The sequence below is a fragment of the Leptomonas pyrrhocoris genome (genome assembly GCF_001293395.1).
Source record: "Leptomonas pyrrhocoris isolate H10 chromosome Unknown, whole genome shotgun sequence".
NCBI lineage: Eukaryota > Euglenozoa > Kinetoplastea > Trypanosomatida > Trypanosomatidae > Leptomonas > Leptomonas pyrrhocoris.
Genome location: NW_015438357.1, coordinates 446,310 through 471,675, shown reverse-complemented (window position 1 = coordinate 471,675; position 25,366 = coordinate 446,310). Strand labels below are relative to the sequence as shown.

The following is a 25,366-nucleotide window of genomic DNA, read 5'->3' as shown; positions in this document are numbered from 1 at the left end:
TTTCAACCACATGAGAAAAGGAGCGCCGTTGAGAAGAAAAACGAAATCTGTGGTACTTTCTCAAATGTAGCTGTGCACTTCCTGTTGAGTCTGCTCCCCTAGTTTGCTATAAACGAAAGGAATACACGTGAGACCTGTTAAGTGTATGTTAGAATCCCTGCTGTAGGTCGCATTCATGCGCTGGAAACCGTTCGCTATTATTCTTGTGACGTGGATCTCCAGCGCTTTTCATTCTTTCAGGGAGGCCAATGGTTATCATGTTAGTACGAGCTCGTCAACAAGCGTCTTCGTTCGTATTCCCCCGCTTCGAGTGGGTGCCTTCTCTCTCTGCTCCTGTTGCTTCCTCTCTGATCTTTCTCCTCTGTTTGACTCTCTCACCGTCTTGGCTGCATTTCAGTGTTGGACTCCACTACTTCGTACCGGCAATAGTTTCTGTTTTTCTCCCCTTCAGTTCGTTGCGGTTGCCTCTTCACGAACACAATTGAAATAATTGACACATTGTATATATCTATATACATATCCGTAGTGGTGAGGCGACAAGGACGGGAGAAGGGAATCAGCCAGTTCGCAACGCAAATAGACTGACCGCCAACGTCCATTACTGTGCTTACATCGTTGATTCACTGAATTGCCTGTTTTTTTCCCTTCTTCCTTGCTTTCCTCAAAAAAACGTTTTCACTTCTTTTTTTCTTCTCTGCCTTTCATGCCTTCTCATCGCTTTTCTCCACCCCAATTGCGTCATTGGAACAAACCGACAAATACAGCGTCTACCCCGTCAAATCGGTGCTGACTTGCTGCTCGGTACAACGCCAATAATAAAAAGAAACATCATTTTCGTTGCTGTGCATATCTGGCTCCGTCGCCGCATCTGCAGGACAGAGATAAGGAAAAACAAGCATTTCCTGACGTCCTGTGGGCGCACACAACGCTTCTTCTTTTGTTGCTCCCTCAAGCACTGGAAGAACCCACTCTCTCTTTTTTCGTACGATTTATTCAGCCTGCAAAAAGCGCAATGTCCGCCGGTGATAGACCAGCTGCGGTAGCCAACGAGACCGCTTCGCCAAGACTGCGCGGTAGCTCCCACCTTCACGAAAGCCACCACCGCAACGAAGACAGCAACGAGTGGAGGGGAAGAGCAGCGCCGCAGCTGCCGATGCGTCGCCCGTGCCCCAGTGCGCCACAACACCGGCACTGGAATCAAACGCCACCAGCAAAAAGAGACAGCAGCGGTAGCAGCAGCAGCAGCAGTGCAAGTGTTCCCAGAGCGGCTGCGATTCCTCTTGTCACTTCTACCATCGTATCTGCTGCTCGTGCTGCGGCTGATATGACAGCCGAACGCGAACCGTGTCTCAAGAATTTACTGCCTGTTGCCTCGCCATGTGCTTTGTTAGCCCGTAGCACCGATGCGGCCGGCCGCACGCACATCGTGACCCATGCAACGACTGTTTGTAACGGCAACAATGACAGGGAGAGGGAGGCAGAAATCGAGGACACGGTTCCTTCACTTTCCGTTGTAGGGGTAGCCGACACGAAGCCCGCACCGGGCTCGTCGCTCACGCATTCTCCTCCCCTCGGAGCCGATAAAGAGGCTGAGAATGCCGATGCGTCCCCACGATCAGCGGATGCTACAACAGATGGGAGACCCGAGAAGTTGGTGCAACGGAATTTGGATCACGCGGGCCACTCAGGACTGCATTATTCCTTCACTACCGGACAAGAGGAAGCAACTAATAAAGCGGCAGCAACTTGTGCGAAGTCATCGACGGATGTTGTGGCTCCCTCGCACGTGCATTCCCCCTCTGCCCCTCCAGTACCGCTTTCACTCACGAACACGCCCGTGGTTCTACGTATGCAGGCTCCACAGCAGCTTGTCAAACCATTTAGAGAAGCAAACGCGCCTGACAAAGCGGAACTGTCCCCGCCACCTATTGTATCGCGTAACGCAGCAGACGGAGGGGCCAACGGTGCTGAGGCAAGACCGCGTTGGCCACCAAACGTACCAAATACCAAAAAACCTATGCCTAATGCCGTGAAGAGCGGACCACGAGCTGTGCAGCGCGCCAGCGTACATATGCCTGCACCTTCGCAGGCCAAGGAGAGCCTGCCAGCGACACCGGGGTCGGCTCAATCGGCGCTGTCGCCAAACGACCCATTCGTGGATTGGAAGCACTCCGTTGTCAGTCACTCTTGCAGTCTCACTCGACTCATGCAACGTCATCAACAGGAAGGCTGGAAGGACGAACTGCGAAATGTGCTCCAGCAAGATGCAGATGCGTGGGTGCAGCAGGTGTACGAGGAGCAGTGCCTGCTTCAAGCCCATCTGACCTTCACACAGGCGAAGGTGGCGGAGCTGACGCGGGAGGTGCAGCTGCTACGCGGTGAAGAACTCGAAGACCACACCATCTCCTCTCAACTGCCGGACGGCAAGGCTCCGCCACGTGATTTGGAAACAGAAGCACTAGCTCCAGATGGCAGCGCTGACGCAGACCTGGCCGTTACTCCTGATGGCGTGGCGGACCAGCAGCACGGGTGTGACAAGAAGTTGGACGATCATCCGACAGGGCTCACCTGCCCTCCGGCCTACAAGCTGGAAATGGAGACCTATATTCATTCTTTGGAGGCACACACTCGCGCTCTTCATGACGAAAATCAGCAACTGCAGCTTCGCTTAGACCGCCGCACTGCCCAGCTCGCCTCAGCCCAGCAACGCTACGAGCAGAACTACTCGCTGCTGCTGCACGAGCAGTCCGTCCTCGAGGCAGATTATCAAAAAGTGGCAGAGGACGTGGAGGAGGTGGTGGGCATGCTGGTGGCAGCCCGTGCGGCGGAGCAGGCGGCCTTGCGGCGACTGAGCGAGTACGAGGTCGCCCTGGACGAAGCGGAGATGCGGGTAAAGAAGATGGAGGCACAGCAGCTGCAGCAGCAATTGCACCTGCAACTGGGGGACAACGAGGAAAGGGCCGGAAAGGCCCCAGTTGCACGGTCTTCTTCGCAGGCTCAGTGGCCGTGTAGCCGTCTGTGCCTCGCACAGCAGCCGTCTACCTCTGATAGCGCCTTTTACAGTGTCGTTGAGGTGAACGATCCCGACGGCGCCGCGACGTCCACCGCAACTTCCACGCCGCCGCTGGTGTCTGCAGTAGACGGCGGTCCGTTGACGCTACCGCTGCGTAGCGTGTCGGAAGAAAGGGAGGAGGGGACGATACTGTTGTCTCATTCCTCCACGCCCATGCGTCACACGCCGTCGCTGCCGGTGCCGCTGCCCTCTCCTGCACGTCCGTCCTCCGAGACACCGCAACGGGCGCGCAGCGTCAACTTTGCGGTGTGCGGTGGAGCCGCCCCCTCGCCCTCTTCTACGTCCATTTCTTTTTCCGACGGATCGTTTCCTGCTGCTGCGTCGTCTTCCCACACCGCGCGGACGCCCTCTGTGCTCACCGCCGCTAGCCCCGATGTGGCAGGGTCAAAAGGCGAGGACGCGTCCGCTTCGGTGCCGCACATCCAGGCAAAGAGTAAAAGTCGTCTGCTCACCCCCCTCGCGTCGTCCTTAGCGGCGCTGCTGACGCCCGGCAGCGTGGCGGCGCGACGACGCAGCAGCAGCAACGGCAGCACCACCCCGGCGCTGCTGCGCGACGGCTGTGTGAACTTCGCAAAGGATATACACGGCTCACCGAGTGAGCAGGAGCTGCTGCGCTTCAAGTGCACTTTACTCGAGTTCGAGCTTCAGTCAAAGGAGAAGATGCATCAGGAGGAGAAGAAGAAGTGGGAGAGCGCTGTGCACAACGCGGAGGCTGTGAACACTGCCATGGGCGAGGTGGAGGCGCGGGTGCGTCAGGCCACCGCGTCGTCGAACCGGGTGGAGGGGTTACTGCACGAGATGAATCGCGTGTGGTGTACCTCGTTTGCGCTGGAAGATGAAGGTGACAGCGAGGATGAGGACCTACAGGAAAAGGTGCGAGAGTACTCGCCGCTTGCTGTAATGGATGAGGAGTGGCAGTTACGTCGGCGGTCGTCGCGAATATCTGTGGCGTCCGTGTATAATCTGCCTCGCCAAAGCTCCTTGGAGGGCGCCGCCGACCGGGGAAGCAGGCGGTTGCCCGAGTTCGCGGGAAGTGGGCGGGAGTTTTTTGGTACTGAGAAACGTGCTGCTTTTTGAAGGGGAAATGCAGCTGAATTTTGGGCGTCCTAACGTACGCGTGGATGCTTCTTTATTGCTGTCTTATGCGTGTGCGCTTTAGGAACAACAGTGCCCATCAACATCAAAAAATAGACACGTTCTCTTCTTCTACAGGTTTTTTTGAAGTTCGTTTACGATATGCTGCCCGCTTTTCTGCTTTACATTCGATTCACTCCATCTCCTCCCTTTTCTCAGTTTTGATGTGGGCATCGGTGGCACCGAGTACGGCTAAGGGAACGGACAGAAAGCCACCCGGCGTTGAAGGCAGTTGCTGTTTATGACGTGCGTTTCCGCTTCGAAAAAGGGGCACACTAAAGAAGAACTTTGTTTTCAATTGCGTTGCTTGCCTTCTTTTTTTTTTGTTTACTTTCTTTCTGCCGCTTTGATGTGTTTGCTTCTACCACCGTCCACCACTGTCAACGGGGTTAATATCCTCACGGATGTTAACATTGCGGAATGCGAATGTTGTTCTTTCGAAGGTGAACTTCTTTTTACCCACTGCGTGATTGGCAGCGGCGTTACTACTACTCTATCGAGCACCTACGGGGCGCCATTCGTCATCACGTTTTGGAATCAAAAATAGCTTTGAAAGCGAAAAGGAAGAAACAACTAGAGCACGCCTATTCTGTTTCCTTTTCCTTGTTAATTGTAAAAAAAAGGAAGAAAAGAATGCTTGTTGCTGACGTGCAGAAAGCGCTGAGGGTTGCACTGTTGTTGCTACGCTTTTTTTTCTTTGTATTGTTGTTTTCGTGTTCTCTCCGGCATCGACCTCGTCATATACGTCGACACGGTGTCACTCCTTTCAAGTTCATGGTTTCCCCTCACGTCAGTCTTCTTGGGTCGACATGGTTCCTTCTGCTTTTCGTCTCCCTCTCTGAGTGAGTGTGATTGTGCCTCTTTCGTGTCTTTTCCTTCAACAGAAGTTTCTTATCTCTTTTTTCCTTTGTATTCCTCTCTTGTGCTGTGTTATTTTTTTCTGCCTTGTTTCCTCTTTGAACCACCTCGTGTTTCATAGCATTTATGTGGGTACGTCGTCCCACGGCTCATCAAATGAAAATGTAGTAAATGGCACTCCAAAAGAAATACGCACGGGAGTGATGGAGTCATTGCTGACGTGCTCAAGGCGAACCGGGTTTCATTTTTCTCAAATGGAGTATCTCAGCAACGGGCTTGTATTTGTTCTGCTGACTGCGGCAGGGTCTTTTCTTTGCTCGTTTTGTTTGTTTGTCTCTAGCCGGCTTTACAGCGGAGCCGCAGCTAGTCATGCTTTCTTGATATCAATTTCTCCTCGTCTACATCCTTCTTCTTTAAAAAAATTCTCTCTCCTTCTCTGGTTCATTGGAACTCCTTTGTCGTGACAGCCACGGCTATCTTGTTTACTTTCGGCGGAAGCTGGTGCGCACAACAAAGGTTGTGCGTCTGCGTGCAAGGTACTCGACGGCCATCTGAGCATTCAATTTCGGGCACTCGCACTCGACGCCCATTATACGAAAAAAAGAAACATACAACCGCAACCACAACAAGGCGTGTATGTGTGGGGCGGGACTTACACTCCGCTTTCACCATGCCACGTCACCGTTATGGCGGCGAAAGCAGCCACACGCAGAGGCGAGGACAACATGTAAGCTGCAGTGAGGCAAAACGGAACGGAGAAGCGGAAAGGAGCACAAGCGGTGATGGAAGCGCCGCGACCGTACCAGCCTTGCAAGTCGTTCATTCGCCCGCGTACCACACAGCATCGCTATGCAGCTCCTCGGCGTCGTCAGACGCATTCGTCTCTCCGTGCGACAGCGAACACGGTGACGGCCTTGTAGATGAATCGTCGTTGCCGTGTGAGTCCACCATAGCGATCAATTCGACCGGTAGCAAGGAACGCCAACGTAGCAGTCGTGAGGTGAGAGTGGGAAGGCAAGTAAGCGACCGACACGCGCAACCCGAGCAGCGCGCATTCGCAGCCCCAACTCTTCCCACCGCATCCACGATCCACGCAACACACAACCAAGAGTACCCAAGTAGAGTCTCTAACCCAGCTGCTTCCTCTTCTCACGCCGCCGCTTCACCTTCTCTCTCACCACCGCCCCCACCGCGCACCCACTTTCAGTACGTTCACAGCTTCGAGTACCGCTGCTGTCTTGCGGCAAAGATACGTGCCCTCTACGGTGCTGAATCGATCCCGGTTATTGTCGAGCCGGCGGAGTCGCACCTGCGTACGCCGTCGCCTTCTGCTCCTCCATACGAGTCGCCAAGGCTCGCTGCAGAGACGCGCATCCACATCGCCGGAATTGGGCAAGGGCTGCTCGCTCGCTTTAGAACGCAGGAGACGAGCACTCGGAGTTCCAGTGCGGGCACGACGACTTCTCCTCCCCTGCAAGCGTCTACCGCCTCAGCGCTGGCGTCTCCTTCTACTCGTAGTACGCTGAAGTGCGTGCTGCCGCGCTCCAAGACGGTTGCGGAGGTGATCCTAACGTTGCGTGATCGGCTCGCACTTGACAGCTGCCAGTCCCTTTTCCTCTCCGTTGGCGAAAGCGACGCTCTGGTGCCCGGAAATTCACTACTCGGAGACCTGTACCAGCGCTACCACCATCGCGACGGCCTACTCTATTTGAGCTATTTGCTGGAAAACACATTTGGTTGATAGGAAACGAATGGCAGCTTATGAGGAGCAATCACCGGCACCAAGGTGCAAGCGTGTTGCGCCACGTCAAGAGGGAGGGCGATTGTCGACCGATCCCGCAATACACTTTGAACCCTTCACGCTCTCCACGTCGCTTGTTTGCCAGTTTCCCTTGTCACCACACAGTTGTACTCTTGTTACTTTCTTACGTAAAGTGATACTACTGTGACAGCATCATATATAATTTTTTCGGCAAAGGACCAACGAGCCTTCTGTACGTTTGCGTTATTATCTTCTCTCCCTCCGCTTGACCTCGTCTGAAGTTTCAGTCTTTCGTTTCCTTCTGTGTCACGGACAGCGTTAAATTGAGGTTCCCCTGCTTACGAACCACCGCCGCACCTAAGCCGCCTGACAGCGTTACTAGGAAAATGGGTCTTTTCCACACTGCTACATATGCTGCAGTTTGTGTGATGCTGTTTGTTTACAGTGTACTCCGAGTCCGGTTTGCTCCTCTATGTGCGCCTCACGAAGAAAAGATAAATCGTTGAATACTGAGAGCTTAAATTCGTCCGTTCGCGTCAGTCTCTCGTTCCATTTGTAGTGGCTCTCGTCAGCTCGCGGATGTACAGAAGCGTGGTGTTCTCCCCGCAACGCTGACCCAGCCCCGTGAACGACGCGGAGAAGAGAACGCAGTTTGAAAAGAGACTCGGCACAGAAGTACAACGCGTTATATTTTTCACTTTCTTGTCTCCCTGAAACGTGGAATGTCGCACAACCCCACCACGCCATCTTAGTTAACATGATACAAGTCGTTCCTTTCGCGTTGTTCACCGCGGTGACTAGCAAGAGTTGAGAACACAACTACTGCACCGATCAAATACACCACCGCTCATCTCAGTCACCGCACAAACTAAAAAGCACGTCTTCGGTTCTTCCCTACGCGACTCCCCTTTTCTCTTTCCTTCTCCTTCTGCCCCCACCACGCAACGCCCCTCCGACGCCTCTCCGCCACCATCGGCCAGATTAACACACGCGCTGCGCTCTCTCAACCGCCTACAACAAAAAAGAACCAACAAGCCGCTCTCTCGTTTTACCACGCACGCCCGCACATCACTGTCACCCCCATACAGACCCCCACCATAGATACGCGATTGCTAGTGCGCACTGCTGCCTGCACTGCCACCCCGCCACCGCCTCCCCCTCTCTCCACATTGAGCCGCCCACACACCCACACCCGCACACACACGCCGTCGCAGGGACAGAATGTCTGGGAAGCCGACCACTGCCACCGGTGCCGTCGTTGGCGCGAAGCGTCCGCGCTCGGAGGAGCAAGCGACGACGGAGCCGACGCGGATGTCTGACGAGGCGGCTGCGGACCAGTCGCGTTCGGAGGAACTGCTGATGAAGCCGCTGTCGTGCGGTGCTTCGGTGCTGCCCGCGGACACGGCCGTGGAGGGGCCGGACGCGATGGACGAACCGCTGCAGCGCGAGAACCCGTTCCGCTTCGTGCTGTTCCCGATCGTGTACCACGACATCTGGCGCAAGTACAAGGAGCAGGAGAGCTGTATCTGGACGCTGGAGGAGATCGACCTGGGCAACGACATGCACGACTGGGTGAAGCTGAACGACGGGGAGCGGCACTTCATCAAGCACGTGCTGGCGTTCTTTGCGGGGAGCGACGGGATCGTGATCGAGAACCTGGCGGAGCGCTTCATGAGCGACGTGAAGGTGCCGGAGGCTCGCGCGTTCTACGGGTTCCAGCTGATGATGGAGAACATCCACTCGGAGACGTACTCGGTGCTGCTGGACACGTACATCACGGACAGCGAGGAGAAGCTGCGGCTGCTGCACGCGATCCAGACGATCCCGTGCATTCAGAAGAAGGCGGAGTGGGCCGTGCGGTGGATCGGGAGCGGCGCGAGCTTCCAGGAGCGGCTGATCGGGTTCGCTGCGGTGGAGGGCATCTTCTTCTCGGGGTCGTTCTGCGCGCTGTTCTGGCTGAAGAAGCGCGGCCTGATGCCGGGGCTGACGTTCAGCAACGAGCTGATTTCGCGCGACGAGGGCCTGCACACGGACTTCGCGTGCCTGCTGTACAACTCGCACATCAAGCACAAGCTGCCGCGCGCGCGCGTGCTGGAGATCATCGTGGACGCGGTGAACATCGAGCGCGAGTTCATCTGTGACGCGCTGCCCGTGCGGCTGATCGGCATGAACGCGGACCTGATGGCGCAGTACATCGAGTTCGTGGCGGACCGGCTGCTGGTGTCGCTGGGGATGGAGAAGCACTACAACGTGTCGCAGCCCTTCGACTTCATGGAGATGATCTCGCTGCAGGGCAAGACGAACTTCTTCGAGAAGAAGGTTGGTGAGTACCAGAAGGCCGGCGTGATGAGCACGGAGGGCACGACGAAGAAGTTCTCGCTTGCGGAGGACTTCTAAGCCCGCCCTGCGCGTGCCGCTCTCCCACCTATTGACCCTATTGGTTTTATTATTGTTTATTTGTTTCCCCTTCCTCTCTTTCTTCTTGAGGTCCCTCCCTCCCAACATCACCGCCCCTGCGACGCTGCCCCCTTTTTCTGTTGTTGTCGTCCCTCCTCCTCCCTCTCTCTCCCCCTCGCACGCGCATGTGGCCGTCGCCGCATCGGTGTGCGCGCTTGTGTAATAGAGAACAAGCCCGAGAGCGTAAGAGAGAGACGGGGGAGGGCTGCCCGAGCGTGCGCTGCACGGCTGGCGCGTCCGTCTTTCCTTTTCCTTTCTTCTCTCCCCTCTCTCCATCCACCATCACAATTTAACCTCATTTTTGTTTTTATTCTTGTTTTCTATTTATGGCTGTTTCAACGTCCCGTACTGACGCGCGGAGTCGCACATAGACTGACGCACGGTTCCCTTTTGGGTGTAGGGACTGTGTGACGCTCCTCCCCGCCCCCTTCTTCTCTCGTTGTTTCATACAAGCCTCTTCCAACGCCGTCAAAATGCTGGTCCAACTTTCCGTATTGCTTGTTTGTTCTCTTTATATCCGTTCTTTGCTTTCGTTGTTGATGGTCTCTTTCGTGAGACCTGGTGTCTGCACGCACGGCGCGCTGCTCTCCGTGCGCGAGACCGCTGCGCTTGTGAGGACGTGTCCGTGCCTGGCGAACGTGGTCGACGACGCTAGTCATGGCGCCGCTCTTCTCTTTTTCTTGCTCTTCTTTCGTCGCCGTTTGTGCCACTACTGACTTTCTCTTTTGTTTTTTGCTTTCTTTCAGACCTTCCCTGTTTTCTTTTTCTTCCACCATAACGCTTTATTTTGCGGTGCTCTGTTGGGCGGCCGTGTGTGCGCGTGTTGCGACGCGGGTGCGGGGGCTGTGCAGGTGTGCTGCTGTTGTGTGTGTGCGGTACGCTCACGCCCCCTCCCCACTGTCCTGCGCCGTTGTTGCGTTGTTGTGCTGCGTCGCAGTGCGGCCACGCGGTGGTGCACATAGAGGAAAATGAAAAGCATTTGAACGAAGGCGGTCGCGAGAAGCGCCGCTGCGCGGCTGTGTGGCCTGTTGCGTGTGGGTGTGTGTGTGGACGTGAGCTCCTGGTCGACGCGGCTGGTGACGGACCCGGTAATCGTTACCGTGTTCTTTTTTTCTCCTCGTTCGGTAACGGTTTGTGTTTCCTGCTGCATGAAGAGGGATGGCTAAGTTGGCAACAGTGTGAAGTGTGCTTTTGTGCTCTGGGTGCTCATGAGGGGACTGTTGAGCAGCGGCGCTCTATCGCGTTTTTTTTGTTTGCGTTTATCCATGTTTTTTTTACTCCTCTTGATTTGTGCTCCCCTTTCTCTTCTCTTCTCTTCTTTTTTTTGAAGGAGTGGTGCTCTCTCGTTCTCTCTCCGACGTGACTCTTTAGTGTTCTAGCGAGCCTAGGTTGGTAGTAGCACGTGGTGCCGCGTTGTAGCATTGTTCTTCCGTGCAGATCACAAGTTTTTTTGTTTTCGATGGACTTCATTCCGTGTTCCTATATTGGCCAAACTACGGCGGACGGTCGCCGCTTCGACGGCCTTGGCCGTTACACCTTCGCCAACGGCGATGTTTACGTGGGTGGAATGCTGGATGGCCAGTTTCACGGTCAGGGCGTCATCTTCTTCCGCAGTACCGCCTACGCGGGAAAGTTCGCGTCAGCCGCGAACGCGAACGGTGGCCTTACCAGCGCCTCTGCTCCGGCGAACGAGCAAGGACAGAAGGCGAGCGCAGAGGAAGGTTTGAAAGGCTTCTTGAACCAGACAGACACGGCCGCTTCACCGGCGACGCCAGAGAGCTGGAGCGGGCAGTACCGCGGTGTTTGGGAGCACGGGCGGCACGTGGAGGGTCAGTATGTCTTTCAAGATGGGCTTGTCTTTGGCAACGAAGGCGGCGACGCCCGTCGTTTCTCCTCTGCGGCGTGGACGTACTGCCACGGCAGCGACCGTCGCCTCTGGGAGGAGTACCTGGAGAACGTGGCACCAGTGCTGCCGCATGAGGCGCTACTTGGTGGGGCAAAGTTGCTGCACGAGCGCAAGCACGCTGCGGCGAGCAGCGCAGATGGTGCACCCATTGCGGAGGAGGGGGAGGGCCTTCCGCTGGTCCTTCCAAATGCTTTTGTGCAGGCACGAGCGGCGCCTGCCTTTGCGGCGGGGCAGCTCTCCAGTGTGAATGACCCGCGTCTGGCGCGGTGGAACGTCGCCGCTGCAATGACACACGAAGCAGCAAAGACGCAGAAGACGGTGCCGACATTGAGCACCAGCGAAAGTGCCGCCGCTTCACCAGAGATGGTCGAGTCCACTATAGCGTTGCAACTGGCGGTGGCGCAGTCAACGGCGGGTTTACGTGCTCGGGATCCTTTTAAAGACGGTGGTGCGACGAGGGATGTGCATTCGGCCGGCGAGGCGAACGGCGCTCTGCCGCCGAAGCTTAATTTGTCAGTGTGCCGCGTGAAGGATGTGGAAGATGTGAACCGCGAGCTGGTGCAGGTAGTACCGGCTCCGTCCTAAGGTCTTCTTTCTTCTGCTCACTCCCAGATGTACCCCGGAATGTGACGGCGCACTCCACGGTGGCAAAATTTGGCTCCGTTATTCTTACGTGCGTTGTGGGCAACGAGCAGAACGATGTTGATTCTCAGCAAGCCTTCTTTTTTTGGCATTGTATGTATTGTGTTTTCATGATGTAAATAAGAAAGATGAAGTGTATTGTCGCTTGTTGCACCGTGCACGGCGCGCCTCTGAAGAGACGATACAATTTCAAAAAATAAAAAACGAGATGCGTCACTACGGCCCCTGATGTCACCGTGTTGCATCAAGTCGCTCAACCGCAACAGCGGGTAGGATTTGTAAGCGGAGAAGAGCAACACACCTGTAGGGTTTACAGGTAGTGCAGTCAACTAGTTTTTCAAGGAAGAGAAAAAGAAGAATCAACAGGCAAGCACAAGGGATACAAATGCGTTCAGCACTGCCTGCACTTCTGCCGGTGAAAAAGTAGAAATGGCGGCACCCCATGCGGTTCAGAGAAACAGCTGAAAGCACACTTCATGCGATTTTCATTCCGCATACAAACATAGAAAGTAATGGCGGACCTGCTCCTCACTTCTTTTCCTCTTTCTCTGTGTTTTACACGTCTTGGTGTTTAAAAAAGGGCGCCGTTCTTTGTGCTGTCTGACCTGCGCTGCACGACTTCTTTCCGCCGAACTACGGGCGTCACCACTCACACACCAAGCGGCGCAATCCAAGCGGGCTGTTTCAGCAGCTAGCACGGACACATCAATTCACAGAGGAGTTTACCTCAACGATACCCCGATTGCTGTTCTTTGCAGCAGTGGTTTCTCCGCAGACGCAATATATATATAACAAGAACGAAGAAAAATAAACAGATAATCACTTCAACATGATGTCGCAGTCGCTGGCGACATACCCGCTGGTGCAATGCGTCGTCTCTGCAGCCCAATTTGCCTCAGGCGAGGTGTCCTTCTACGACACCTACGCGGAACTCATGGCCGCTGATGCGGAGGGCAGCTGCACCGCGCCTTTGCGCATCGACTATGACGTGTTAGAGCACTTCCGTATCGTACGTGCGCAGCGGGTAATGCGGCTGACGATGCCGCGTGTGGAGGTGCGGCGGTGGGCAAAGGAGAACGGGTTCGCTTCTCAGCTGGACGCCTTCGAGGATGTGCAAGAGGCAAAGCGAGACACGAAAACCGCAGCAACGTCACAGACAACTTCTGCTGTACTGCTCCTTCAACTGAGAAGCGAAGACCTGTCTCGCTTTTTGCAGACCATCGCCCCGCTCGTGTCAGCAAGTCGTCGAGCACGATCGGTGTCGCGCATCTCCGTCACGGAGCCGCTGCCGCTTTACGCGACGTTGATCGATCCGGCACCCGATGTGGAGTCGGAGACACGTGCGAGCAGCAGCCTCGGCCGAAGCAGCCACAGCGGCACCGCTACCCCGGAAGCGCCGTCACAGAAGTCAAACGCAGAAGTGATGCCGAGTGAGCACCAGCGAGATGAGCAACATGATGACAAGCTCACCTTATCGCAACCCCTTCCTGTGCCTCCGAGCGGAGTTAAAAGGTGTTCCGCAGAGCGACTGTCTACAAAAATGCTGACGGCGCGCTTGGGAGAGAGTCCCGTTTTGTTGGGTGACGAACATCACCGTGACGAGTCACGAAAAGAACTGCCTGTTCGTGGAGCTGCAGAAGAGCTGCAACAAGTGGAGACACTACCACCGTCGCCACCGCCCTCAGCGCAGCAGCACGCCATGCCGGATACACTAGCGAGCGTTGAAGAAGAGTTAGCTGGGTTGGCGGAGGATGCGGAGTACCCGCCGATGTACTCCACGATGGAGGGCAGACGTGGACACCACGTAGGGCAACCGCTAAAGCGACCCGGCCCCGTCCTGCCAGCCGCGCTGTTGGGTGGGGAGTCACGGCAGAGCAATTATCCAGCACGTGGTGGTGGTGGGAGCCACTCACGTAGCGGCCGCATGGCGACGAATAAAGGAAAAGAACGCTCGTCCACCAAGGTTGCAACTGCCCCTTCTCTTTGTCCTTCGCTGACGTCTTGCGTGGCGGATGGCCACGCAGAGCGTAGGCCGATGGTGCGGGAGGGCAACCCAGTCGATCCGCTCAGTCCGGCACTTCAAGCAATAGAAGCAAAGCGAAAGGAGAGGCCACATCGTCTCGTCATTACGCACCTGTGCGCTTCAGACAACGGGTCGTCTACCCCTGCGAAAGCACCGGCAGCGGCGATGGCCCCGAACGACAGAACAAGCGTAGAGGAGGATAATTTTGTGGAGACGGTGGCGACGGTTACGCTTCAGAGCGACAAGATTCAGAAGGGCCGGAGAGAAAGTCGTATAAGGAGCCCTTTTCAGGTGGAAAGCGAGCGACAAGACAGCAGACATCGTCATGCCACGTCAGATAACGAAGCCGCGGCAGCCAAGGAAGTCACCCGCTCTGCGGATGACGCCTCCACAAACGGAAGCCGGCTACACAACTGGCCCAACCCTTCACGTACTTCTCCTAGAAAATCCGTGCATCCGCAGCACAAACCGCCACAGCCCAAGTCGAACAAGATACACTCACCTGCATCGTCCTCGGTACTTGTGGGCGATTTCTTCTCGCATGACGATGCGCTGCGCAAAACGAGAGAATTGAATGGTGCGGTCGCAGAGCTCACGGCGGTATTGCCGTCTGCACACGCGCCTGTCCTGGCTTCGAACGATGCGACGGCGCACAAGGATGTAGCGGCCTCGGCCGAACCTCGCCGGTCCGTTAAATTCCCTCACAACGTCAGTGACGCGTGCTCGCTCAAGCCGCCACAAGTGCGTCTGTTAAACGCGGAAGTGCGACGAGATGTACGGTCGTATTTGCTGGACTTGTTCCCTAAAACAAGCGCACCGACTCGGCAGCTAAACAAGAGCACAGCCAAGGTTTCTGCCGTCGCTGCTACTGCTGCTGCAGCACCCAGTATTCCACGTCGCCGTGGCCGCCCTCCTAAAGTGAAGGCCGCGGACACAGCTCCACAGAGGCCACCCACTCAGAGGAAACAGACAGACGCCGCACCTGCAATGAAAGAAGATGCCTGCCGAGTGCAAAACAGCGGTGCTGCTTTCACATATGAGCAGAGAGCGATGCTGCGATTCAAGACATCGCCGACGTCGCTTCCGATGCCTCCGAGAAAGCGTAGCCGCTCGGAGACCCCCGGCGCTGCTGTAAGCGCAATGAAGCATCGTCCCACTTGCCGCGGCGACAGCGCCACTGCATTCTTGTCGAACCAAGCAAAGCAGAAGAAACGGCAAACCACGTCATGCAGGGTCCCAGACAACGGGGCTACTTCCTGCACAGGAATCGACGGCCTTTCCGCGGCGCGTGATTCTGGGATGCTCGGACCCGCGCACGGTGCTTCTCCCTTTGCGAAGGACGCCTCCTTCCTTCTCCGGCGGAACAATGAACCACCACAAGCGTTCAAGAAGACGGAGAAGACAAACGACTGGGCAGCCGCGGCGTGTCGTTGCAGCAGAGAAAAGGGTCTGCAGACAAACCTGAACTGCTCTGGCGAAGAAAGAGAAGCGGCAGCACCATGCTCGGACGAGGGCGAGGACACTGCGGCGGCAGCAGGAAGGATCCCGCTCACCTCACTTCATGAGGCGCTAGATCCACAGCACGCATCGCTTCGTGGAGGGAGTATTCTTCATGATGCTGTTATGGTCGAGCAGCAGCACTCTCATCCCAAGTCGAATGGATCGTCCGGTGCGGAACGTAGGCGTGATGCCGCACTCGCCGACGCTCCACCTGACCCCACCGCCGCGGCGTCTTATGATGTTGAAAGCAGCAGCAGCAAAGCGACATGCCCGCTTTTTTACCGTTGTGACTCCCGCAAAGAGCGCGCGCGACGACTCCTTCGGTACATGAATCTGGTGTCCCAACATCTTGCCATGATGCACGAGTCCCACGATGAGCTGCGCGGACTGTTGTTGACGATGCTTAACGACAGCCAGTTGTGAATAACGCAGCCGAATCAAGGAGCAGATATTCACGTTGAGTGTGTGCGTATGAATACATATATATTAATTCCTCGTTTTCTGCTACAATCCGCTTCTTATGCTGTCCGAGCGCAAACGATTGTTTCGCAGCGCTCCAATAGCCTATCCTTTTTTTTAACGCTGCTTTTTTTCTCCCCTTTGCAAATGTTCGCCTTCAGATCTGAGGCTCAACCTTTTCAGAAGTGTTGGCCAACGGCATTCCTCTGGGATGAGAATGCGTGCTTCCTCAACACTCTCCCAAAAAGAGGGTGCTTCATTCGCTTTGTTTCCAAGTCGCTTTACAGGTGTTCTTTGATGCCTCTCACGCCCTTCTACTGGGGTGAACTGTAGTGTCAAGTAACTCTTTTTCAGACAGCACTAACGAAATATTTCCTCGTTGTCCGCATCCCTTCCCTCATATTGAGCCGCCTTTTCCTTCATGCGTCGGATATCTTCTTCGACTGCTGTATCTTGTCTTTTTTTCCCCCTTTGTTGACTGTTCTGCATTCTCTGGCTGCGTTGCAACGCCAGTTTGCCTTGCCGTGTGAGCAAAACCGTACGTTCCTTCTACACCGCATCTTCTTCACCAAATCCCTCTCCGGAAAGATAGTAAGGGAGGTAGAGCGCACCTCAGTGATTCACTGAAAAGAAAGAAAAAAGGAAGAAGGAGTTTGTTTCCGCCCAGACGGAGGACCGATCGCGTTTCTGGCTATTTCGAGCCAACTGCTTCGACCCACTTGGCGTTAAAAAAACAAACAAACTCTACTACTATCATTTACCCCACATATACAACGGTGAACATCCATAACATAAAATGTTCACCCAAATCGCCGAAGCACACACGGAGGTGATCACCTCGCTGATGTTCTCGCCGCACGTGGTCACCGGCAGCGAAGAAGGCGGCCTCCTCTGCTCTACATCAGGTGACGACACGGCCGCGCTGTGGGACCTGCGCGCCGGCAGCGGGACCTCGCAGCGGGCGGCGCTGCTGGCGGGCCACCACGTTGGTCCGGTGAACCACGCTCTCTTCCACCCAACCGACGCGCACACCCTTCTCACCGCGTCGGACGATCGCAGTATCGGCTGCTGGGACCTGCGCCGGCCGGATAAAGTGGTGGGGAAGATTTCCGGCTTCCAAGAAGGCGTGAACAAGATGCTATGGCTGCCAGTGGCCTCGATGGGCTGCGGTGGCGGTAGCGGTAGCATGGGAAGTGGGTGGAATGTGGTGAGTGCGTGCGACGACGGCCACGTGTACGTTCACGCAATGGTGCTGCCGGACGACAACAGCGCGGAGGTGGCCAGCACGGCAGCCGGCGCGGAGGTGATGGCCGCGATGGGCACCACACTCGTCCCTCAGGTCGGCGCGCTGGTCGACAAGTTCCGCGTTTCCACGAACACGGTGAACGACATCGTGCTGGCCCCCCACTCCACGACGACGCTCATCACGGCATCGGAGGACTGCGCGCTGCGCTCGTGGACGTTGCGGCCGGACAAGCAATTCAGCAACACCACCGTGGGCACGATGGACGAGCGCCTGCTGGACACCCTAGACGAGTTCGAGAACCCGGTGAACCACTTGGTGGTGGTGCCACCAGGGCTGATGGGGGCAGGAGACTTGTCGAACAAGACGGAGGGGTGGCGCGAGTCCCCCGCAGGTGCCGGAGAGGTCGGTCAAGACGACGGCGAGAACAGGCGCGGCTTTTCCAGTGAGAATGCGGAGGCGGAAGACGAGGGAGAAGAAAAGGACGAAGATGAAGAGGAACGCGGCGCGGGCGGTGGGCACACGCATCAGCGCTCCTCCGCGGGCATCTCTGACACGGCCGGCACGGGCTGCTGGCTGCTCGCGGCGTGTTCGGAGTGCGTCTTCGGCGTGGACTTCTCCCTCCACTCGGGGCGGTTCGGCAACGGGGCTCGCTCCTTCGTCGGCCACCGCGACTACGTCCGCGGTTTGGAGTTCACCAGCGAAGGCACACTGTTGACGGTGTCGGATGACAGCACGGTGATGGAATGGAACTTGTCGAACTCGGACCCAATTCGGCAGATGAAACTGCACGAGGGCATGGTGATGTCCTCGGCGCTGTCGCCGTCACGCACGCTGTTTGCCACAGGCACCGACCGTGGAGAGATACGAGTGTGGCGCTTGCCGTTTGAGACGGAGCGCATGGGCGAGGACTGAACGCGAAAGGTGTGAAGGAGTTGTCGCCGCCGACTATTATAACCAGCCATACATCAGCAAATCGAATAGATGTGATCAGCGTGCTGATCAGAAAGCGATGTTAACAATCAAACAGGAAGTTTTTTTAATTGACGTGCACCACTCACAGTGGCGAAACGAGTTCGCCGTTTTTTTGTGCTGCTCCTCGCGGTGACCTTAAAAAGCAGCTGCCACGGTCATTCCCGAAGCTGTGTTTGATGGGCGAGGTCTTTCCATCTCTAAACAACATGTGACTTGAAAAGCGCACACAACGTTGCCAGTTAAGCCTCTTTCTTTTATTGAGGCGCTTCCGATAATTATGCAGCTTGTGTGTCCCATTTACCGTGGTTGGATGTGGTGCTCCTCCTCTGCTGAGTACTCGATCGTCATCACTCTCTTCTCCAATTCCCCCCCCCCTGCTTTGTTACCCTTTCCTTTCTCTTGTGACGACAGTGGAGAGGGGAAAAAGAAACCGTGTTCCTGCACTCCTTTGTTTTCTCTTTACATAGAGGAAATCGAAGCAATTACGGTTACGTATAGGACCTCGAGTGAATAAACTTACGTAGATTCCTTAGTCACAGCTTATCTCTCTTATCATTGGATACGTTATTATTGTCGCTGAAGCGCGAGTGGTGGTATTCATTTAGTGGAAAGAACTCGCATCTTTTTTCCCTCTGTTTTACATCTTTTGTGTTTTTTCTTTCTTTTCCCAACTTTCTGTTGTTGGCCCATGTGGAGAAGCAGCTCTCTCTTGCTACGGCGGCTCCCAAACGAGGTGGCCGTCGTGGCTTCGACCGCATCGGCGTCCGGCTGCAGTGGCGCCAACAATTACCACCACCACCACAACTCCGTCAGCGCGCTCCCTCCTCGGTCCAACCCTTTCCGTTTTTCGAGCGCCGACCCGCTCTCCTCCTGCCCCCTCCTCAGCCGCCACCGACTGGTCGCACCGCCGACCCTCTGCGTCGCCCGCCGCCGTCAGTCACAGAGCTCACCAGGCAGAGTTAGCACCCAGTGGCAGGAAGGGGAGGTGGACCCGCGCTACTCCTCGGAGGGCAACATGCGCAGGCTCAACCCTGACACGATGCCGCACTACGTCAAGTCGACGATCCAAAAAGACCGCCGCGAAATGGGCCTCGCTGAGGTCTTTGACTGGGGAGAGTTTGCGAAGGACGCCGTCTACATCCCAACCCGCTCTGGTCCGCTGTGGGTCGGCAGCGACGACCCCCGTGCCTCGAGGTTGGTGCGGCGCAAGGAGAAGATGAAGCGGAAGCCGCTGCAGCGCACCCGGCGGAAGCCCGGCCCGGACCCGGCCAAGGCGCTGGAGGACCACCCCCTCCGCGAGTACTTCACGACCCCCACAAACCTGCGCGACCCCCTCAGCGTCGCCATGGGGCTGCACCGTGCTGGGCGCATCCGCGAGTACGACATCAAGCACACGGCGGCCAAGATTGAGTACATCGCCCGGCCGCCGATTGTCTCCATCATGGGCCACGTCGATCACGGCAAGACGACGCTGCTCGACCACCTGCGCCGCACGAACGTCGCGGCAGGCGAGGCGGGCGGCATCACGCAGAACGTCGGCGCTTTCCAGGTCAAGACCCCCGACGGGCACTCCATCACGTTTATCGACACACCCGGCCACGCCGCTTTTACGGCGATGCGCGAGGTCGGGGCGGCGGCGAACGACATGATTATTCTGATCGTGTCCGCGGTGGACGGCGTGCAGCCGCAGACGCGCGAGGTGATCGAGATCGCGCAGCGGCAAGGGACGCCGATGCTGGTCGCCATTACGAAGATCGACCGCCAGCCGGACTGCGACTACATCAAGGAACAGCTGCGCACCTGCAACGTGGAGCTGGAGGAAGACGGCGGCGACACCCAACTCGTGAAGATCTGCGCCAAGGACGGCCGTGGCATTCCCGACCTGCTCGAGGCGATTCAGCTGCAGGCGGAGCTGAGCGAAATCTCCACACCGACGCCGAGCCGGACGGAGTTGTACGTGTTGGAGTCGCGCAACTTGGGAGTGACGGAGGTGGCGGCGGTGGTGCACTGCGGCACCGTCCAGCCCGGCCAGGTCTTCGTCTCCGGCACCATCTACGGCACAGTAAAGCGCGTCTTAGACGACCACGCCACCACGCTGGGCTCCGCTGGGCCCTCCGTGCCGGTCGTGTTGCAAGGGATTCGTGTGCCACCGAAGCCCGGTTCCATCCTCATGCAGGTCAGCAGCGAACAACACGCGGAGAAGTTCAGCTGCTTTATGCGTGAGGTCTACTCGGTCGAGGGTGGTCGCGAGAACTATCTGCAGCTGCTGAACCAAGAACGGCGGGGCAACATAGAGGGTCGCAAGCCGGACAACAACCTCGTGCGCGCCTACAGCACAAAGGCCTTTCTTTTGTGCGTCAAGGCGGCGACGTTCGGCATGCTGCAGGCCGTGCTGAAAATGGTCTACGAGCTGCCTCGACTGGAGGGCGTGTCGATGGAGGTGAAGGTGACGGAGGTGGGGGGCCTGACGAATCAAGATATCGCCTTTATTGGGGCCTCGGGTCAACCAGGCTGCGTGCTGCTCTTTGGCGACTGCAAGGATTCCAACAGTCTTGACGTGCCGAGCCACGTGAGCGTCGTCCGCTTCAACGTCCTCTACCACGGCATCGACGAGCTCAAGCGGATCCTGGTTGAAGCCCTGCCCAAGATCGAGAAGACGCGCGTGCTGGCAACCGCGGAGTGTCTGCAAACGTTTAAAGCTTCGCAAGCCGGGCGTGCAGGTAACGCCGGTGGAATGAAGGTGACCAGTGGCACGCTGGACGTGTCGCACCTGACCTGCCGCGTCATCCGCAAGCACCAGAACATGAAGGCGAAGCTGGCCGCCGCGGTGTCCGCCAACAAGGGCAGCGTCTCTACCAACGTCCTCGACGAGGACGAGTCGGTGGTGCGGGAGGTGGTGTACGAAGGTCAGATGAAGGAACTGCGGCGCTTCAAGGAGCTCGTGCCGACGGTGGAGACCGGGTTGGAATGCGGCGTGGTGCTCTTCGACGACTTCTCCTTCCGCGTGGGGGATGTGTTTGAGCAGTACGAGATGTACGAAGAGAGCCGCGATGTCGCCGAGGAGTTCGAGGCTGCAGAGAAGCGGGAGAAGATCCTGCGTGAGCAAGCTGTGGTGCAGGCGCGCATGGAGGAAGAGGCGGCGGCGGCGTCCGCGGAGGTCACCCAGAAGAGCAACGAGCTGCACGAGAAGCTTACGGCTGCTGCCGCGGCAGTAGCAAGAGCGTGACGAGGGAGGCGCCTGTGACGGCGTGCGTTTCGTATTATTGTTTCTTTCTCACTTCTATGCCTTTGCTTACCTTGTTTTTTCTCGCTTTTTGTTTTGTTGTTCTCTTCACAGTTCTTCTACCTTTTGCCACTTCCCCTCCCCCCAACATGCAGCGCTGAAGTTGCGGGGGCGATCTGCGGTTAAGGGCGAAGGAGCGCGTGCTTGGCATCTTGCTGTTGTTGCCGTGGCCACGTTTTCGTTGTTGTCATTGAGTTAAATGTCGGTTGTTGTTTTCCTTTTTTACTCGTTACAGGCCTGTTCACAAAAATAAATAATGACTATTGCGCAAAGCACAAGGTGAGATTATTGTCCTTGAGTGGGTGGAGTGTGGTTGCCTCGTTTGTGAAGCTGACGACACTGTTGTCGGTCCTACAACGGACACAAACATGAAAGCACTCAACCACATACTTCACCGTCTTTGGCATCTGATCTTCTTTTTTTTTTCCTCCCTCTTGCTACTTCTCGGTGTGGTGCTCTTGTCCAATTCGCGCTGTAGAGTTACACGAGCACCGCCGTCTTTTTCGTTTCCTTTCCACATAAGAAGACGCTCAGCCCCCACGTTTATACCGCATACAGAGCTAGGAAAAAAAAAGGTCACCCACCTTTGCAGACGGGGAAGATGCAGCGGTGGTGGCGGGAGCGAGCGTCACCTCGTTTGGTCGCACACCTGCCAGAAGTATTCGACGTCACGAAGCAAGGCAAAGTTCGTCATGGTGAGCACCACGTGAACCGACTGCCCTCGACATCAGGTTCTGGCAGCGCGTCGGCGGCAAGACGTACTCGCACGCCTGCGACTACCTCTTGCACTCACAGAAACGCCACCCCCTTTGTGCGGTCTTGCTGGGGTAGTGCAGTGTGTGGTGCGTCCGCTGCCGCAGGTACGTCTATGGTGGCGGCCCTTCGTGTGCAGCACCGCCTGTGTGCATCCCAGGTCAACCGAACTTCACCGCGGAAAGCGGCAGCCACGTCGGAGAAAGAGTTTCAACGAGAGTTTTTCGAACACTCCCTTGTTCAGCGCTTAGCTGCCGTGACGGTGGCCAAGTTCCAGCTGATCGCCCTACAGCAGCAACGGGCGCAAAAAGCGGCCTCGTCAGAGGACACGGTGGTGTACATGCCGATGTTTGACTTTGTGTGTCGAGTGCCTTCGCTGGTCCGGGATGACATGTTCCGTCGTCAGCAGGACGCCATGCGATGGGTGGAGGCGTCGCCGCTGCTAGAGCTTGTCGATCAGGACGGCAGCCGCATCTGGTCGAACACGACGCCATGCTTCATGACAGGCTCCGCGACGAGTGGCAACGACGGGTGCGCGCCGTCGTACAATCCGCTGCTGCACGTCCGTGTGGTGGCGCCACCGGAATGGTTTCAGCGCATCGAAGCAGCGGAGTCCTCTGTCCCCCACAACACAACACGGTCTTCCGCATCAACACAGAGCGGTGGTAGTAGTAACGGCAGTGCAGCTTCTTCTTGTGGGTTTGCACGAGGACTAGCGGGAGAAGACTTCAGAGTTGCAGTGCAGGATGCCCTCGTGCGCGCCTTGCGTGTCTCCGAAGACTGTGCCATACACAAGGCGGCGAAAGTGGCGGCTCAGCAGAACAACAGCACCTTGAATGCTGCAACGGCTGATGGTTGTGATGGCGGCTGCACCGCAGCACAGAGAAGCTCCAGTGTTTGTCGCTACGTACCACTCGTCAACGCGCTGAATCAGATTCATCTTGAGGCTGCAGAGGCGAACAACAACGTGCGGGTCTCGATGCCGACCGCGACCCAGGAGACACTGCAAGCGCTCTCGATGGAGACGCTGGAGCAGGTGGTGGACGCGTGCGGTCTGCTGGTGACGGTAGGACGTCGTCTCCAGTGTGACGAGTACCCGGCACTCACGGCGAAGTGTTTGTGGGTGGTGCGTTCAAGCCAGTTGCCGCATCAGCGGCGCCCCTCCGTGTTTGTGGCGCTGCGGCACGCGCAGGACACGGAACCGCCGCGCTTCCGCTTTGTGCACCCGCGCGTGACAGTTGCGACGGTGGCAAACAACTACGGTGGGTGGGGCTGTGAGTCGAACGTGCCCACCAAGGCGGACGTGTATGAGATCCTCAAATACATTCCGGTGAACTGGGGTTCTATGAGCCACCTCACTATCCCGATCGACGTGAAAAAGCAGCGGATCCGCTGCTCGTCGTCGCAGCAGTGGTTTCGGCGGCAGCCGTACTACTTCGAGCTGCGCAACATCAACGGGACGGTGGAGATACGCCGGAGTATCGTGCTGCACCCCGAGGCGCACGGCCTGACGAAGGAGGAGGCCTGCGAGCTGCTGGAGCTGCAGCTGGCGACCGGGGAGGCGAACAACCTCGTCCTCCTCGAAGGCAGTGGCACACCGGCGGACTACGGGGTCCCGCTCCTCGAGCGCACCGCCATCAAGTTCCTCCTGCGTGTCTGCCCGACGTACTTCGCCCCCATCTCTCTCGTCGCGCAGCGCTACATCAAGAAGAATCTGTCCGAGGCGGCGATGGTGGCGGTGGCGCGGAAGCGGCCGCAGGACTTCGAGGAGCTCACGACGCGTTTTAGCGATGCGGTGTTGCTGCGGCGCCGCGGTGGGGCGGACAGCTCTCGCTGGCGTGCCGCCTTTGTGGCCGATCTCGAGAAGTACCCGGAGGACGTGCGCGGGATTATTGCGCTGTGCAACCGCATGTGCCCCTCGTGGGACCGGCCGGAGTTCATCTACGTGCGTCTCGGCGAGGACGAGAAGCAAGCGATCGGCGGCTACGAAGGCATGATGCGTATTTTACAGCGTCACCCAACAATCTTTCGCGCCGGCAAGCACTTTGTCTGCCGTGCCGATCCGTCGAATCCGCTGACGTTGCAGGAAGTGGAGCCGCCGCTCGACGACGTGACGGCGCGATCGGTGATGCGCGAGGAGAACCCGTACCAATCGGCGCTTGACGTGGCACTGGTCTTTCACTACGTGGCCCCTGACAAGGAGCCGTGCACGGCCGCGTACTTGGCGGACTGCGCCAGCCCGGCCATGCGGTGCGTCCTGCCGACGCGCCTTGTGACCGTCGTGCAGCAGTTCCCGAAGCTGTTCGCGTGCACGGAGACGTCGCCGGGCGTCTTTGCGATTCGCAAGCTGAAGCAGCGGGTGCTGAAGCCCACTGCACAGATTTCTGAAGAGGTCGTGCATAGCAGCGGCAGCAGCAGCACCAATACGAATAACGATGGCACGGTAGCCGCGACGGACAGCGACGAAAGCCTCATTCAGATGCTGGAGGACGAGATCGCCGAGGAGGAGCACCTGACCAAGGAGGAGGTGGTTCACGCGGTTCACACGCTAGTGCCGGACTCGGGTGTGGAGGCGCCGCAGCTGCTTCAGTGGGCGTCGATGAGCGTGCAGCGTGCCGCCAACGAGTACTTTGGTGGCGTGCTGAAGCTGACGGAAGCGATGCCGCAGCACTTCCGCGTGGTCACGACGGAGCAGGCGAAGACCATTTACAAGAAGTAATAGTGGACGGAGGTGGAAGAGAAGGGGGAGACGAATTTGTTGGCATTAGGTACTCCAGTGAGGCGGTGCTTTCCTTGTGATTTACATACTCTAAAGATCTTTAACTTCATCCTGCATGGAATAAAAAGAGGGAAAAACGTTTTGGAAAAGTGAAGAAACTCCTCTCCACAGCCGCTGACTGATTCGTAACGCCGCAACGAATCCTTAATGGGCTGTCCAGTTCATGCACATCCATCTAAAAGGAATGCGGTCGGTATCGGGCGCCGTTGTGCTTCGTTTCCTGTTTCCACTCCTCCTCCTTTCTCGGCGTTTCTTGAGATCTTTTCTGCGTTGGTTTTGGGTTTCCTCTGCGCGGGCGGGAAAGGCTGGGTGACACGACGAGCCCCCGAAACGCACACTCGCAACACCGCGAAGAGCGCCACACATCAATGGCGTTCCGCTACTCAGAAGAGGCGGCGTTGAGGTCCAGTCATGCAGGGACGCAGACGCAGTATGCAGCAACACTACGATTTCTTTTTTCTTTCTTTGTATGTTTGCTTTGTGAGGCAGCTCAAGCCACCAGAACCCAGCTAATGAAAC

General features: G+C 57.0%; 8 protein-coding genes across 9 annotated transcripts; all 8 read left to right on the top strand.

The window, feature by feature from the left end:
* Window positions 1-396: 396 nt before the first annotated feature.
* Window positions 397-4,150, top strand: ABB37_00130 (hypothetical protein; the record flags this gene model as incomplete). Of its 2 annotated transcripts, none has more annotated exons than XM_015796208.1 (1): window positions 397-4,150. In XM_015796208.1, the coding sequence occupies exon 1, from the start codon at window positions 1,013-1,015 to the stop codon at window positions 4,148-4,150; it is 3,138 nt and encodes a 1,045-aa protein (XP_015664216.1). In that variant the 5' UTR covers window positions 397-1,012. The 2 variants fall into 2 exon arrangements, with proteins under 2 accessions (XP_015664216.1, XP_015664215.1); XM_015796207.1 differs by having other exon boundaries at window positions 764-4,150.
* A 1,381-nt stretch (window positions 4,151-5,531) lies between these two features.
* ABB37_00129 (ATG12/APG12 putative (ATG12)) lies at window positions 5,532-6,806 on the top strand (the record flags this gene model as incomplete). Its single annotated transcript, XM_015796206.1, has 1 exon — window positions 5,532-6,806. Exon 1 carries the CDS (start codon window positions 5,736-5,738, stop codon window positions 6,804-6,806), a length of 1,071 nt encoding a protein of 356 aa, XP_015664214.1. The 5' UTR covers window positions 5,532-5,735.
* Window positions 6,807-7,806: 1,000 nt separating this feature from the next.
* Window positions 7,807-9,224, top strand: ABB37_00128 (putative ribonucleoside-diphosphate reductase small chain; the record flags this gene model as incomplete). Its single annotated transcript, XM_015796205.1, has 1 exon — window positions 7,807-9,224. Exon 1 carries the CDS (start codon window positions 8,049-8,051, stop codon window positions 9,222-9,224), a length of 1,176 nt encoding a protein of 391 aa, XP_015664213.1. The 5' UTR covers window positions 7,807-8,048.
* Window positions 9,225-10,613: 1,389 nt separating this feature from the next.
* On the top strand, window positions 10,614-11,775 carry ABB37_00127 (hypothetical protein; the record flags this gene model as incomplete). Its single annotated transcript, XM_015796204.1, has 1 exon — window positions 10,614-11,775. Exon 1 carries the CDS (start codon window positions 10,744-10,746, stop codon window positions 11,773-11,775), a length of 1,032 nt encoding a protein of 343 aa, XP_015664212.1. The 5' UTR covers window positions 10,614-10,743.
* A 636-nt stretch (window positions 11,776-12,411) lies between these two features.
* On the top strand, window positions 12,412-15,778 carry ABB37_00126 (hypothetical protein; the record flags this gene model as incomplete). Its single annotated transcript, XM_015796203.1, has 1 exon — window positions 12,412-15,778. Exon 1 carries the CDS (start codon window positions 12,662-12,664, stop codon window positions 15,776-15,778), a length of 3,117 nt encoding a protein of 1,038 aa, XP_015664211.1. The 5' UTR covers window positions 12,412-12,661.
* A 548-nt stretch (window positions 15,779-16,326) lies between these two features.
* ABB37_00125 (hypothetical protein) lies at window positions 16,327-17,972 on the top strand (the record flags this gene model as incomplete). Its single annotated transcript, XM_015796202.1, has 1 exon — window positions 16,327-17,972. The coding sequence occupies exon 1, from the start codon at window positions 16,611-16,613 to the stop codon at window positions 17,970-17,972; it is 1,362 nt and encodes a 453-aa protein (XP_015664210.1). The 5' UTR covers window positions 16,327-16,610.
* Window positions 17,973-18,442: 470 nt separating this feature from the next.
* On the top strand, window positions 18,443-21,258 carry ABB37_00124 (putative mitochondrial translation initiation factor IF-2; the record flags this gene model as incomplete). The annotated part of the gene is made up of 1 exon (XM_015796201.1): window positions 18,443-21,258. Exon 1 carries the CDS (start codon window positions 19,048-19,050, stop codon window positions 21,256-21,258), a length of 2,211 nt encoding a protein of 736 aa, XP_015664209.1. The 5' UTR covers window positions 18,443-19,047.
* A 534-nt stretch (window positions 21,259-21,792) lies between these two features.
* On the top strand, window positions 21,793-24,787 carry ABB37_00123 (putative mitochondrial hypothetical protein; the record flags this gene model as incomplete). Its single annotated transcript, XM_015796200.1, has 1 exon — window positions 21,793-24,787. The coding sequence occupies exon 1, from the start codon at window positions 22,184-22,186 to the stop codon at window positions 24,785-24,787; it is 2,604 nt and encodes an 867-aa protein (XP_015664208.1). The 5' UTR covers window positions 21,793-22,183.
* Window positions 24,788-25,366: the final 579 nt, after the last annotated feature.